The sequence below is a fragment of the Acipenser ruthenus genome, chromosome 5 (genome assembly GCF_902713425.1).
Source record: "Acipenser ruthenus chromosome 5, fAciRut3.2 maternal haplotype, whole genome shotgun sequence".
In the NCBI taxonomy this organism is placed as follows: Eukaryota; Metazoa; Chordata; class Actinopteri; order Acipenseriformes; family Acipenseridae; genus Acipenser; species Acipenser ruthenus.
Window position 1 is genome coordinate 41,850,805 of NC_081193.1, and position 16,132 is coordinate 41,866,936.

At 36.8% G+C, this 16,132-nt stretch overlaps 1 protein-coding gene across 6 annotated transcripts in view; it reads left to right on the top strand.

Moving 5' to 3' along the window:
- LOC117403049 (NHS-like protein 1) overlaps nt 1-16,132 on the top strand; it is a 129,079-nt gene that overhangs the window by 83,131 nt on the left and 29,816 nt on the right. The window contains exon 1 of one of the 6 annotated variants that reach the window (XM_059024202.1): nt 111-843. The exons of the other annotated variants lie outside the window; for them this stretch is intronic. Within the exon in view, the coding sequence (XP_058880185.1) occupies nt 651-843 (193 nt within the window). The 5' untranslated portion in view covers nt 111-650. Of the gene's footprint in view, nt 1-110; nt 844-16,132 lie in introns of those variants that run through there. 6 annotated transcript variants of the gene reach the window in all.

The following is a 16,132-nucleotide window of genomic DNA, read 5'->3' on the forward strand; positions in this document are numbered from 1 at the left end:
GTTCTAAAGTCTTTAAAACAGTACTATAAATGGAAAAAAGTTTTATTTGGCTACAGAAAGACAGCCACCTGCACTGGAGAGACCAGTCTGGCTCATCACAAGGGCTTGTGGGATAATCTGATTTTAAGGATTAGACGAAGCAGCAGGAACCTAGCTGCGGCACGACACTAAGAAAGCTGCTTCAGACCTGTTCAAAACACACTGAAGACCGGACGCAGTTAACTTAAGGATCGATTTTATTTCATACCTCAGAGGAAATAGTGGACTGTTTTCCCTTCTTTATCTGTTTTTCAAAGATGTTAAGCTTTCAAAAGACCTTTATTTTACTTTTTAAAAAGCTGCCATTCCTTGGATATTGTACGCCATCAATTGTGTTTATTTTTCGGCTTGCATGCAATTCAAGCATCTGGCAATCCAATTTATTTTTTAATGCTGCTTGACGCTGCTTGACTGGACACCCACGCCGTTTTTATTGGAAGAAAATCAATACAATTTTAATAAGGTATTCAGGCCTGCCCTTTCATTTAGTAAGCCGTGGGGGGCGGTCTCTGTGGTCCAAGGGTGAAAGGACAGCCCCTCCTTTTGCTGTGATCTATCCACTGGGGAAAGGGTCCACCCCCACCTCAGCCAGCCAGGACCAAGCTAAAAAAATGATTGCATATGTGCATTGCCTGTCTTCAGAGCCAGTGGTAAGTTGCTGGCATAGAGCCTACAATGAGGATGAGGAGGAACTGGTCCCCCTTTATACACACAAAATGGGGAACATTCAGACCAAACCACAGGGCTGTACCCGCAGGAAGCTGCTACAGCATAGAACCCAGGACAAGAACTCTCTTTGGACATGTAAGTCAGAACCAGATATACCTATACTTAGGACCAATACAATAAACTCATTACTTTACTGGATACAGTTGGGTAAATTGTGAATGTTGAATACTTCTGATATTTTGCACAATACCTTTTGACCAAAAATAAAAAGTCACAGTTATTTATTTCTATTGTACTCTTTCTAATATCTAACAAACTGTGATAAAAATGATAGAAAACCGAAGTGATTACGTTTTTTGCAGTTTAACCTTATAATGTGTGGCTAGCTGTGGTTGGCCAACCCTGCTTTTTTATTTATTTATATTGCTGCACTTAGTACTGTTCATGAAAACTTACGACAATGTAAAGATCCACCTGCAAAATGTGGAGGCCTAGTGGCAGTTGTTTGTGGTTATACTGGTGCTGTATAATCAGGTCCTTCTCTTGGGAATGAATTATATCACATGTAAATAACTCGTCCTGGCACTCCCTTAAAGCCACTCTTTACAGTAACTAAAATTGAATAATGGTTTTAATCCTGAACTATGAACAAAGATATATTTTCTAATGGTAAGTGGGATACTAACCTTCTTACCCTTTAGACATACTTTTTCCATTTCACTCATTGTAAAACATCAGCAGGATTAACTTCAGACAGTAAACTACTTCAAAGTTCATTACTAAAATAAACTTAAGTTTAGCTACAGTAAGCAAACTATTCAACAAAACTGTGCTCTCTGGCAAATGTTTGTTTACCTAAATGTTTTCTTTTAATCATCCAAAAAAAAAAATGGATTGTTTTTTTGACATTAGGAATAACTTCAAAGTTAGCTGAAAGTGATGAATGCACCTTGTTTACAGAATGTTACTTCAAATTACTGGCTTGTCAGTAATAAGTGCAATTATTAGCCAGGCAGTGAGCATGTGTGTTGAAGAGGGTGGTTGCTAAGCAAGTGGCTCAGCTGGCTTTTATTGTCTGTTTCAGCACCACTCCCTTTTGATCCCCCTTGACACAGAAAGCCAGCTGTGCGCTGAGCGGGTGCTCATGAAAGCATGAGAAAATAGTGCGCAAGGCAGGAAGGGTTCTCCTTAGAGAATGCTGCTGCGCTGCGGGGACCCAGCTTTGTCTGAATGGAATAAACCAATTCATTCATCAGTATTGGGGCTTTTCTTTATTTCCTTCCTTATCTGTCTAATGCCTTCGTTGATCCTTTCCACTGTAGGGAATATATCATACCTCTCGATCTATAGTACTGTATTAGCTTTCTGCGGGGGAATTAAAAATGTGCTTGTCCTGCATCTAATTTTATTTATAGATTTATTTATTTATTTATTTTGCATGTAATTCCCCCAATGAAACAACAAAATGTGTGTTGGGGGGAAAAAAAGAAATCCAGATTATTGTATTATTAAATGTATTGGTGTACAATTAAGTATATATATTATTTATTTATTTATTTTAAACTTCCAGGTATAGTACTGCATCAGAGATTTACTGCACGCAATGTTATTATTATTATTATTTGTTTATTTAGCAGACGCCTTTATCCAAGGCGACTTACAGAGACTAGGGTGTGTGAACTATGCATCAGCTGCAGAGTCACTTACAATTACATCTCACCTGAAAGACGGAGCACAAGGAGGTTAAGTGACTTGCTCAGGGTCACACAATGTGTCAGTGGGATTTGAACCGGGAACCTCCTGGTTACAAGCCCTTTTCTTTAACCACTGGACCACTGGACCACACAGATGTTGATGAATATTTCATGTTGGCACAAGATCTGTTTTATTAGGGTTGAAATGGAACCTGCTTGTTCTTGTTAGTACTCAGAATAATATCGGAATAATTAATTACACCATGCAAATGCTTGCTGACTGTACAGTATATTCAGGATTAATGTGCATTCTTAAATAGACTGCAATCTTAGTGCAAGATCAAGATAACTGATGGATAACTGACTTACAGATATTTCCTTTAGTCCTGCAACATGAATTGCATTTTTAAATGGGTGACATGTGAAGAAAAATAAAATTCTAATGTTTATTTTGTGAAAGACTTGCCAAAAACAATTATACTGTGCCCTTGTTAAAAAAGCAGTAATAAACTTAAATGCTGCCTGTATCCAAGGTGTTGTAAATCTCAGTAATACTGTACAGGCACAGCACAGTACAGTGGAGCAGTTATTACCATGTACCTTTTCACTGTTATAAAGGGTCTGTGACTCTAGTCCTCTGAAAAATAATAATTGAAAAACATAAGTACAACTACTGAAACTGTGCAGAGCTTGAAAGCTATTGCATTAAAGAGATTATACAACATTCTCACCTTTCTAATGTGTAAACTGTATTGGTGGCTAGTTTATCACAGCTCTTGCTTTACTGTAGTTCCGCTTGTGACAGTGAGCACAAAGGTATTGTCTCTTTCCTGAGGGGCTGATTAGCTCAATATACAAAAAAAAAAACATAATGCAACATTTTGTTGCTTCGAAGAATTAAATGATTTCTAAGCATGTGTCTTTCTCTGTAGACTATTTTTTTTGTTTGTAGGTGGAGAGGACAATAGAAAGCTAAACACAGAGCTGAACCTGCAGAGTAATCTCTGAAGGTTTAATCCAAACCTATCGACTTAACTTTACCGGGAAAGTTTTGATCCGTTTGTCCCAGTTGTGCATACTGTGCACTACTCGCATTGTGAGAAAAAGACACATAATAGACGAGGGAGCAAGAAACATGCATGCATGCACTTGGAGAATTTCTTCTTTGGTGATTAGGCTAGGGTCAGTGCCCTTGCATGGCTGTCAAGCATACTCTGTAATTGTAGACGTCCACAAAGCAGGTAGAATCTTGGCTTTGTATTTCATGCACAAGATTGCTCCTTATCCAGAACTTCAAAAAGAGTAGGTCGTATGACTGAAAAATTTAAAGAAAAATTAGATTCAACAAGAGGTTTTTATGAATGGCTTCAGAATTATAGTGTCTAACAGAGTTATTTGCCTATAAGGATAGTTTGCTTAATACATGTACATTATAAAGTTATTTAATTAATCATGCATATTTGCCAGTATAGTTCTGTGCTGAACGCACTTGAGTAAGAAAGTATATCCAAAGGTTTGCTTAGCACTGTAAAATAACATTTCATAACATTTCATTCTACAAAATCAATATTAGGTCCATATGTACCAGTAAGTTCATAGAAATAAGATGCAGTTATCCCATAAGTTGCAGTTGCCAAACTGTATTTTAATCAAGAAAAGAATAGGGCCCTTTGTGCTCAGCCTGATAAAGACGGGTGGCTGCTGGAGCATTTGAATGGAGAAGATCGGTTTCTGACATGAAGATAAAACCATTGTGATTGATGCTGTGTGAGGTTTGGTCAATAATACTTAGATGGGGAACTTTTATTTCAGATAGATGTAATCAAATCATGTGCACTTTCTTAACATGATTAGACTTCTTTAGTGTCTGAATCAAGGAAATAACAGTTTGCCAGCAATAAGCCAGCAGCATGCTGCTTCCTGTGCCTGTCTGTTGAACTCGTGTCCTTGGACAATTGGATTAGATAGGCTAGACTACTACAAGACATTTACTGTGCTGTACATGTTCAAGTTTTATTTTGAGAAGGGATTAACCCAAGTTAGACCAACACTTTTCTGTAGGATGCGTAGAAAACTGATTGATTCTACCTCAAATTTAAAGCATTCAAAACCACAATCCTCCGGGCTTGCAAACAGTGGTCGGCTCTAATCTCTAGGCCATATGACTGTGTGCTATAGTTTGACACAGTAAATCAAGGCAGTTACAGCATGGTTATGGAGTGGTCTGGCATATTGTTCTGCACCACAGTATGTGCATTTTAGTTTGGTTTTTAGATATGTACATGTATGTACTACTGTTTACAGTTAGGCCTATGTGTTGAAAGAAATATTCCCAAGCTACCTTCTATTCACATTTTAATGTTTTCTTTAAGACTTTGTTCTTTAGGAAGGTTCAGTAATTCCTTTGTTATTGTCACCTGTGTGGGCAGAGGTGTTCTAGAGTATAGTTACTATACACCAACTGGGGGTTCTCGAAGTTGGAATATGCTAGGAAATGTGAAATTTTTAACCTTTAACCATTTTTCTTATGGGACCCTTTTAGATTTAGAGTTTGTTTTTTGTGATTGATTTATTTTAGTGGAGTCAAGAGGTATTGGGAGGCATTTGCTCCAAACAAATTGTTCTTAAATTAAATAAACCCTGGATAACCTATGTGACTAGCAGCCCTGCAAAAACAAAACCTTAACTTTCCTCCCTTCCATCATTCTGGTTAGCAGGCAATTGAATTGCAGTTGCCAACGGAAGCTAATAATGGCAACATAATTTGAAGCCATTTCATTGAGGAGAGAGGGACGCAGGTGCTGAAGAGGGGGCTGGTATTATCTCAGGCCAAGGCTTAGTAGGGTTTTCAGTAAAGGGCTGGGTGGAGTGAGTTGACCCACCTGAGCTTTGTCTTTCTTTCCAGGTCTCTGTCATGCAGCACATCTCTGCATATCACAGCACAGGGTGTACAACCACAAATTGCAGTGTAGCAACCTTTGAAGTATACTCAATCACATTAATTGAGAGCTGAATAGATAATATAGGAATGAGTAGGACTGTAGTTGATCTGCTTTTTAAAATAAGGTAGAAAATATTAAATACAATTTCAAAAGGCATTTACACTTTGTTGAAGTTTTATTGCTTCTATCCTTTAAAACCATGGAAAAAACATACATATGTTCAGTTAAAATACTTTTTCTCACCTCATGTTAATTCTATCAAATAATTAACAGGCTGGTATAGCAGCAGGAGAGCAGTGAGTGTCTGGCAGTAACTGGGGATTCTCTTCTGCATGAGAAGAAATGACTGATCTCTAGGGAGGGAACATAAGTCAGAACCTTCAATTGTCTTCCTTGATGCTTGGTACTCTTCTTGATCTGGAGATACTGTAATTGCTTAATCAAATGTCCATGCACTAAATATAAATGGATTAGTACTGATGGTCCACCAGTGCTAATACTGTATATTTAGTATGATTTATGTGCTTTTATATTTCATTGTATGCATTATTCTCACACTTCTCTGTGCATTGTTAATGTGTGAGATAATGACCTGTTCATAGTAGGAAATACTTTGTGCTTTATCACCATGTGACATGTTTAGTGCAATTCCACATAAATAGCACAACACAGTACAGTACAGTACAGTACCTGAAAACAGTCCATAAGGCATGCAAAGTCAACGCGGCTAATTCAACTTGATTTGTTTAATTACCTTCCAATAGGCTTTATGCAATCACCAACTGTCTTCTTTTACCAGGCACAAATACTGTAGAGAAGCCTTTACAGCTTTACAGAAATGTAAGTTATAAGCAGGGTTCTATTTAAAATATCACGTTCATGGTTTTCAATTTTTAATGATCCAAGTTATTGCTGAACTGCTGTTCCCCTTCATTATCAGTAGTAGATGCATCTGGAATCTCCAGATAACACTGCACTTTTGCTGAAAACCTGCAACAGTAGCTTTAGACATGAAACCCTGCTGTTGTATTGTATCCGACAGGCAGTAGAAAATATACTTGCCAACAGTGTAACTGTTCTAAAACATAGTTCTGTATGTACAGTATGAAACATCATCCTTTCAGTCTGTAAAAAAATACTATCAATCATGGATATTCAATGTTTCTTTTAGTTATATTCTGAAACTCCATGGGACATTTAGGCATTTCTTCCAGCCATGCCTGAATTTGAGGGATGCTCTAGATTTTAATGTAGGTTTTAATGAATTACAGATCCACTGATACTGTAATTAAGTTAAAATGAATTAAGGTAAAAGCATCAGAAACAGTTTAACCAAACCAGATTTTTAAAGCAGTATCTTGAAGATTTAATAACAGTGAGCTATGTGCACAAATAATTTGATTAACTGTTGAAACTAAAAGGAAACATGCTGTCCTCTATTAATTGTCCTTTCCATACTGTAGACAAATTATATTGAATTAAAAACCATTTGACTTTTTAAAAATGTATTTCAAGGCTGCTCTGATATATTTAAGACTTGAAGAATATTAAATACTCACCAAGCAAAGGCTTATGCTTCTAGACAAAAGATTGCTTTTTTAAATGTTTTTGTGTGCTCCTGTAGGTGGCACTATATGGCCAGAAGAAATAGGGTAACAAGCAGTTAGGTTTCTTAAAAACATTAATTGCATGTCTGTGGAGCTGCAGATAAGCTGTAGATTAAATTAGTAAAAACAGGAGGTGCTATTAAGACATAGGGACATATTCAATAAGCTTTACCACTGTGCTAAGTTAACACTATTTGTTTATAAAAGGAAACAAAACCTTGATGTTTTAAAAGCTTAAAATAAATAACTCATAATGTTAATTTATGAGCTCTTACAGTACATACACCATAGTTGTTTTTTTTTTAGTTCTGTAACTTTAGCAGTTTTGTTTTTCGTTTTACAAACTTCGCATAGTTGTAAATGCATTGTGAATATGGCCCATAGCTTACATGTTTGGCATACCAGTTTAAAGTTCATATTGCACTATTCAGAGGAGCATAATATGTACTGCAATGTCATTCTTGTCCCATTATAAAGCAGCTAAAATTATTAATGGTAGTTATGGACTTCTATTTTAATGAGACTAAGCGGTTGCAATATGTCAAGTATGTAAATATAACAGTATTTGTTAAAAGGACATGTAATTATGGTTTAAATCCTTATTTAATTAACTTTTTTTTAAATGCAAATGAGACATATATCAATGCTAAAATTAAAAATAGGCCAAGAGGTTCATGCTGCTAATTCACTTCAGTATGTATAGTCCCTAGAGAGTACGGAATCACATTAACCATACGTTGTAGTCATGCAGCATGCATTTTGTCACTTAAATTGATGAGAGGCTGAAATGCACTACTACGTTTTTCAAACGGGCCAGTGAGGTTCTGAGAGGAAGATAAACGCTCTTAATTACGCTCAGATTGGAAAAGGCTGGGCCAGCATATGGCTAATAATTCAATTCTGCATTCAAGTAACGAAGAGCTCAAGTTCTACTGTATTAACCTTATGACAGCTACAGATGTATCTTCTGTGAAAGGCTTTAACCCTCCCAATAAATTGAATAGAGCCACAGCTGCCAGAGGTTGAGTGTGTGAGGAGCATCACATATTTATTTGCCAGTCTCGACTAGATAGTGCTGTGGTAGAATGGGATGGCTTTAATGTTCTTGTTTTGCAATACAGTAATCCACAGAGTGGAGACTACAGCTTTGACCAAATGTTTTGCATCACCTAGAATTTCTGGATTGAGACATATTAATAATAATAATAATAATAATAATAATAATAATAATAATAATAATAATAATAATAATAATAATAGGAACATAATTTTGATCTTTTGTTTAACAACATGCATGTAATCAAAGCAACTACAAAATGATATCACAAAATCTACCTGAAGCCATAATAGCAGTACAGTAATTCATGTTAGATTTTCAACATTACAAAGCAGTAGGTAACTTAATATGTTAATGTAACATTATTCAGCCGGTTGCATTCAACTTTTTTTTCCATTTTTGTCAGTTTTTCATAAGTATATGGAAAACTAGTACAAAGCAGTATGTAACTTAATATGTTAACTTTATGAAGAAAAATTAGTTAATTCTGTAGGGTGATGCACAACTTTTGGCCATAGCTGTAGTGTGTGTGAGTGTTTTTTTTTTTTTTAACTACCTATATCTCACGCTGTATGCATCCAACCTTTAGAAAAGGAACTGTATAGTATAATCTAGGTGCAAACCAAATAGCTGTGATACAATAATTATCCAGAACTCGAAATATACCATTTAAACATAGATGTAGTACAGCAGTAGTAGCAAACATATTTTTTCAAAGAAGAAGTAGCAAAAAACTTGAAAACCGTACCTATATAGTCAGTGGCTTTTATAATGCATGATACAGACGCTTTCAGTAATCGGCTCATTTAAAACAGCACGCTACTGTAAAGAACTCAGTAAGGAACCTGCGGTCAGGTTTAAATCAAGTAGGGGCACTTTATTCAGTGCTTTTTAAAGGCAGTGGTTTCATGGAGACACCCCATCCAGCCCTCACCCTAGTGATATTCCATAGGGTGTGTCTGATGTTATTGAACCCATCTTTTGGAGGACAGGGAACGTTATTCACTATTGGCTTCTTTATTGATTTTTATAATGCAGTTGCTGGTTTTGTTGCATTGAACACTGCTCACTATCAGTTTACCAGCTGCTTTGATAAGAGGTATATAAAGTACATCCCATCCCCTTTCTTCTCACCCCTAACCCTCTGGATAGCTAATGAACATGCAGGATCAACACTGTATAAAATGTGGGTCAGATCTGTGGAAACTCTCTTGAGGTTGCAACAGATATTTTAAAGAAACGCTATATCTCTGTCACTACAACACATACTATTACTGTATTTGTTTAGGTTTGATTAAGTTCATTGATACTGCTTGAATTCTGTAGTAGATATCACAGTATGTCTGTGGTGTGCAGTAGCCTTACCATGAAAACTACAATACTATTTCAGTTTAACTTGTGTTTTGATTTACTGTATTACTGTATCTGTTATGGTCCCATGTCCCCCATACAGTAGCACGTTGCTTAAGCACATAAACCATCTATTTTTTAAATACTTTAAAATAATGCACCACCAGTAATTACAACGCTGGTGTTGTATAATTAATGAGGCTGTCTGTCGGCTGCTCCCTGGAGATAACCAAATGCCTAAAAGCAGCTGATGGCGCAGGCTTGATCGTTTTACAGTAGAAAGTCCAAAAAGTGGGGGTCAAAGTGGGCTGATTGTTGAACTGAAAATCAAAGCTTGCACCCCTCAGCAGATTTTCTTTTCTTTCTTTTGTTTGATAAGTGTCAGTGAAGTCGTGAGGGAATCGATACTTGTTTTATAAGGTAGAGGATCACGCTCTCAAAAAAACATGTTTAACCTTGGAAAAGGTTTTGGAATTGAAATATTGAGCATCTGGTGGTAGCTTGTCTAATTATCACTGAATACCTTAGAGACCTATATAACCGCTCCCTGGCATAGCCAATGTGGAAAGCATTTTTCCTGCTGCGTGTGACTGATCACATCACCTCATCTCAAGAGGCAAGAAGCAGCACCTTTAAGACCATGAGTTAAGCTACTTATGGCTTCGGTACTGTTTTACAAACGCAGTCCAAATCCGTTCAAAAGACACACCACATTTCTAGTATTTGGTGCTGTATTGTAGTTGAGTGGACCACTAATAATTCTGACCACTCCAGAATACCCAGTTGGTATAAAAACCCCAGCACACATTTACAGTAATTAGTTTTATTCAAGAGTATGTCAACAACCTTTCAACAGACTTTAAAACATTTACTGTTTACTAGTGTTGTTTTGACTGTTTGTTTTTCTTTTCTTGAAACGGCTTACCCAATTCTACAGCCAGTATAACAGTCTTTTGACCCAGTCTGGCCAGTGGAAAACCAGCATTACCTGCTCTATGATGAGTTTTGCCTTGAATAACCAGTCCTGGCCATGCTGGATTTTTTTTTAACAGGCTACATAATGTAAGGCCTGAGTTCTTGATAAAGACTTTACCCCAGTGTCACAAAGACGGCCGGAGTGGGTGGCGTCAGACCAGAAGCAGGGAGTAAACAGACAGAGACTTGGGGTTTTGGTGGAGCTGAGCGAATGGTTTCGCTCAGCATTTAATAAAACAGCACAGAAAATAAAAGGTTTGAACAGACAAAAACACGGGACACGGCACTACACGCCAAAATAAAAAGACAAACAAAACGTACTAAACACTTAACAAACGGTGCACGGAGAGACAAACAAACACGGTGAGTACAAACACTTCTAGATATTATTTTTACTACTTTTACTACTTTTACGTTCTCCTTCTCTCTCACCCGTTCTCCACTCTCCAACACCCAACCCGACTGCATGCTACGTGTCTCTATATATACTGTTGTTTCCTGGATTCAATTACTAATTAATTATTCACTTGAATCCCAGCACGTGAATTAATTCTGTGCAACCCCGTGCTCACATATTACATTTAACCAGCACGTGAAGTGATTTGTGCTCTCCTCGTGCCTAAATACAAATCTACACTTTTTAAATATACGTGAAACACAGACCCGTTTATATCCCGTGTACCAATGACTATACACCAACATTAACACACGCACGCAACATACAAATGCACACAGGGACGGGGCACATTGCCACACCCAGGTAACTTAATTGTTATGTCGTGCAATAGACAGTGTTGCTTATAGTCAGTTTTACAGCTTGGTGGCACTGAGGATTTAGGTGATTAAACACTACTTGAAGGACATGATGTAAAAATGTGTCTCAGATGGGATTTGTAATCAGAACCTCATGCTATTATATGGAACCCATACCTCTTCAGTTCTGTAACCACATTTACAGTAAAGTACAATAAGGTAAACAAAAATACTGTTTTAATAATTTAATTTTAGTGTTTAGTGATTAGTGGATACTTGGTTAAATTGCATTGAGGGTGAAGTTTGAATATGATGTACGAAAGCATGGAATCTGGTGATGAACTTGATCTGATTTAATATTGTACACTGCATTACGAATACAGTATAATGCTTCCTAATCTGAACGGATGGAATTAAAATCGCAGTTACCAAAGTAATAATGGGTTGTTATACAGCAGGAGTGTGTACTGTAGTGTGCTAGTGGAGTAAAGGAACAGTAGTAGTTTAAATTCCTGAAGAATCAAGGCCAGTCCATTAATCCTTTGTACCAATGGGTCTGACAAAGAAAAGCATGCTGTATTGCTCTATTAAACCCTGAGTTCAGTGCTCTCCATCTTCACTGACACTTGGGATTTGTCTCTTTTTAGAGGTCAATCCTGAGGTGCCTGCTTGCTTAAGGTTTACTCTGATTTGCTTAAGGTTAGGCTGACCTTCCAGCGGTCTGCCACACGGAATCACTGCATCCTGCAGATGGGATTCAATATGAATAACCCCTGGTCACAGACCTCTGGCAGTTGATAGATGACCTTCACATACAGCTTCTTTTTTTCAAGATTAACAAACCGTGCAATACTTCTGTACGTCTTGTTCTAAATGAATCAGTCGAGGCTGGCTTGTTGTTCTGCACCAGTGGGCGTTACTAGACTGCTGTACAGTACTGTACCTGCCATGTTAAATATTAAATGCTTTGCTTTGTAAAAAAAAAAAAATGTTTGCCTCATCCCTGCTTTTTTAGGTCTTTCACGTGTTTTTCTTTAAATTACACAGTGTATGTTTTAGTCCAGTTTGTTCCCTGCTGCTCTGTAGTTACACCTTAGCATTCCTCTATTAATCCCCCTTGTTTCTCTCGGCACCGAGAAAGCCTAGACAACAAGAGACCTGATAAATCACCATGCATACAGGAGAGGTTCCAAGTATGCAACAATTGATAATTACATTTAAAGTGGTCTTCACAATCTAAAGTGGTTCAGTCACAATGATTCTGTTTCAGAAAATTGACCACTTATCAGAACAAATCAGCTTTTCTGTTGTCAAAACACTGTTGTAAAAAAAAAAAAAAAAAAGATCCTTTGAACAATATGTCAGGAGTTATAAAAAAAAGCCTTGTCCAGTATGCAATCTATCCATAAATATATACAATCAGTAGTGCTAAATTTAGAAAAACTAAAAGAAAACAAATAAATTCAACGACAAACCTTTTTTACCGGAACTTTTCAGGTCAGGGGTTCATGTCAAAAGCCAAATATAAAGGCTGTGTGCCATTCATGAAGAAGACCATACACCATGATTAATGAAGGGGGGAGAAGAAAAGCACTATTGTGAGTTTGGGGGAGTGTGACAGGAGGTAAAAGGACGGTCAAATACTGTAGGTTTCAGGTTGTGGGCATGTCTGATGGGAAGGTCTTTTGTCAGTCAGTACACATCGTAAGATGGTCAGCGATAATGTTAGCTTTCAAACCCAATCCCTGTTAGAAACTGCTGAATCAAAATGAGCCTCCCCTCTCGGCTTTGTGCCATTGCAGAAGAACAATGAATCCTCTTTGCGGACAGAATCACAAGATGGAGTGAAGCCTGTTGAAAGTTGTGTTTAAAGCTTGCTGCTTGGCTACATCTAGTTGTTAGTTAGGGATTAAAAGGTTTCACCTCAGTGCTTGGGTTAAACAGGAACATACTGTAATAAGGCCAACCGAAACAGGAGGTGGAGCCACGGTAGGTTTTATAAATTGTGCTCTAAAGTTCACAGTTGTTCCCTAAAGGACAGAAATCCTTTTTTTTTAGATAATCTATTTTTAGGATGTTACAGTACAGTGCAACAGTGTTACTTTGAACAAATTGGTGCTCATGCCCTGATATGGACCATACTGTAGTATACAATAGTAATGTTTTATTATTATTATTATTATTATTATTATTATTATTATTATTATTATTATGGGACTGAATGAGCACTGGCATTTTATTCTGATTTGCTTTTCAGCCCTATGCATTTAACCGCATTCTAATGCTGTTTTAATGCTAATGTGTTGCTATATCTAGTCATTGGTGTATGGAAATGAGCTGGGTGTTACTTCACGGGAATGGCATCTTCCCTTGGGGAGTTAGCCAGCCTGCCAGAACATCTTCTCAGCCATTCCAGTTGACTGATCTGCATCTGTTGAGTGTAGTTGGTGTAGCCCAAGGAACATTTTGCCTGCAGGCATAAAGTCCAGACAGTTTAAAGGTTTCAAATGATATCAGAATGTCTACTGGGTATAAAGAAACCTTTTTTTTTTTTTTTTTTAAATGGGTCTAAACTCAATATTAACTCACTTCAGATCAACATGTTGTGCGGGGTTCTTGACAACTGATAACTGATTTTAAATATTACTCTGTACACTGTTGCGTTTTATGCCATCCATACTGCAATAATAACAAGAAATTATATCTTGGTATCTGAAATGGGTAATCGCAGTAAAACACATGTATAATCTATTAGTATAGGATGACAACATTGCATTATGGTATGTAATTTTGTTGTCGAAAGGGTTAACCTTGATTTTTGGGAGAGGAACTCTGACAAGCTCCATGCTGACACTCTGGTCTATCGGAATGAGACCTGCAGTAAATGGGAGGTTAGAGTTGCTTTATGGACGTTCGGGATCCCGTGGTGGCTAAACTAGCTGAATAGAACAGCAGGAGTGGCTCAGTGACCTCAGTGCCCTTATAAACTCCTTGCCCCCCACTGCCCTCTATAAACATCAAATGAATAACAAACCAACGTTTCATTCCAACATTAACAGAAGTTAACAGGTGACTGTGTTGAAAATGGAAAGCACTTTCCCATGCAATGACTGAAACATGTGTATCGAGCGTCTTTAAAAATGGACCCATCTCTCTTGTGGGTTTATTAGTCCTGTTTATGAGCACAGAGACATTTTCAGAAATGGTAGACCAGCAGTAAGCGACCATGGACTGAATTTTCCACTTCCCTTATTAGTTTAAATATACCAGTATAAGGGACATGCCATATGAAAATAAGTGTTATTTAAAGTAAAGGGTGTAATTTACCTTACTGAATTAAATAGTTATGCCTCATCATGATTCATTACAGTGGAAAATAGGGCCCCATGTTCTCTTACAAGTGCAACAAAATGGGTTGTAGAATGATTGAATCTTGTATCTTTTTTTTTTCCTTCGGCTACAGTATACAGTAACAGTTCAAAATAATAAACTAGATTATTTTAATAACATCCCACAATGTATCTTTAGAAATTATTTAAAACGATGTATTTGCCCACTGTGTTGTTTCAGTTATAATACAGTTAAAAATAAACTTTAGATGTTCTCATCAAAGTCTAGCCTCATTAACATTCCTATTACAAATAAACCTACTGCATCACCAATTCTAAAGAACCCCCTTTACAGCCACAATACAGTCTCGTTACTCAGCTGGCATTCAAAGCCAGAAGTATTTACAAAGTAAATCAAGCATTACCAGTACAGAAATTATGTTTTAGTACAAATATGCTGCAGCTGTGTGCAACCTTTGTTCACAAATTCTGTAGCAGTTCATCATCAAAGCCAAGTAATAATAATAATAATAATAATAATAATAATAATAATAATAATAATAATAATAATAATAATAATAATAACATTTAAAAAAAGCAGGACAACAGAGGTTTTATTTGATTCATGTTGCTAATGTTAACTGGGCAGATTTTACTGATTTTTTCTTTTTTTTTTTTGCTATTGTCCCACCCTACTTGTTTCAAAAGACTAGCATTTGTTCATAACTGTACTTAAGAAAAAATCCTAACTGTCTAGTGCAGCAACAGTATAAATGTATCACACACTTTATAGGTGTAGATTATTTTTGTTGTTTCCACAGAGCTGGTCTTTTGTGCCGCTTTGTCTCAGGGACTAAAGGCTCCTGGCCAGTCGCAGAATGGCTTCGCATGCAGGCAGTTTTGTTCTCTGTGCCGGCATCTCATCATCCTTGATTGCCAGAGTGACCAGCTCATGTAACACAATGAAGCAGGTCAGTCAGAAAGCTAAGAAGTGCAAGCTGGGGGGTGGGGACAGGCTCTCCAGATCCTAATACATCATTTCAAATGCAATCCATCAAATTTATTTAGAGAAAAATATAAGGGTCTTATAAATATATTTCGTTTAAATACTGTTTACTTAAAAACTTTGAAATCGTATTTCTATCACTCCAGTAACACTAACATAACAATTGACTTTCAGTGAAAATCATCACATTATTAAATCTGTGTGGCCAATTCAAATCAAATATTGTTTTTAATCAATTTTATACCCAGATTGGATTGAGTTTGTTATTAGAATAGTTTAAATTCTATGAGAAAGTCTAGTTTATGCATTTTTATTTACAAGCGACTAACATGCTTTAAGTTGTTTTAGGGACTGGTAAAGGATGTGGGTTATATTTAAAAAAAAAATCTTGCTTAAAATTGAAATGTGCCGCAGTATTGCAATACTGTGCAGGAATAAAATGTAGTGGACTACTTTACTGTGTTATTTTTGTTCAAGAAAAAAATCAAGAGGCTGCTTGTAAACCACATGAAGTATGCAGCAAATTAATGGTTCCTAACATGCAAGCTCAGGATGAGAATAATTAAAGGCTTCAATAATTGTTGGTCAGTACCTTTCAGCCGCGGGAACTTTTAACAGTCAAAAATCAGGAAAGCCAGTTTTCCACATCTTAAAAACACGTTAAAGACCTGCTTTCTTTATAAAGGGCCTCGTTCTCCCCAGGGATGAAAC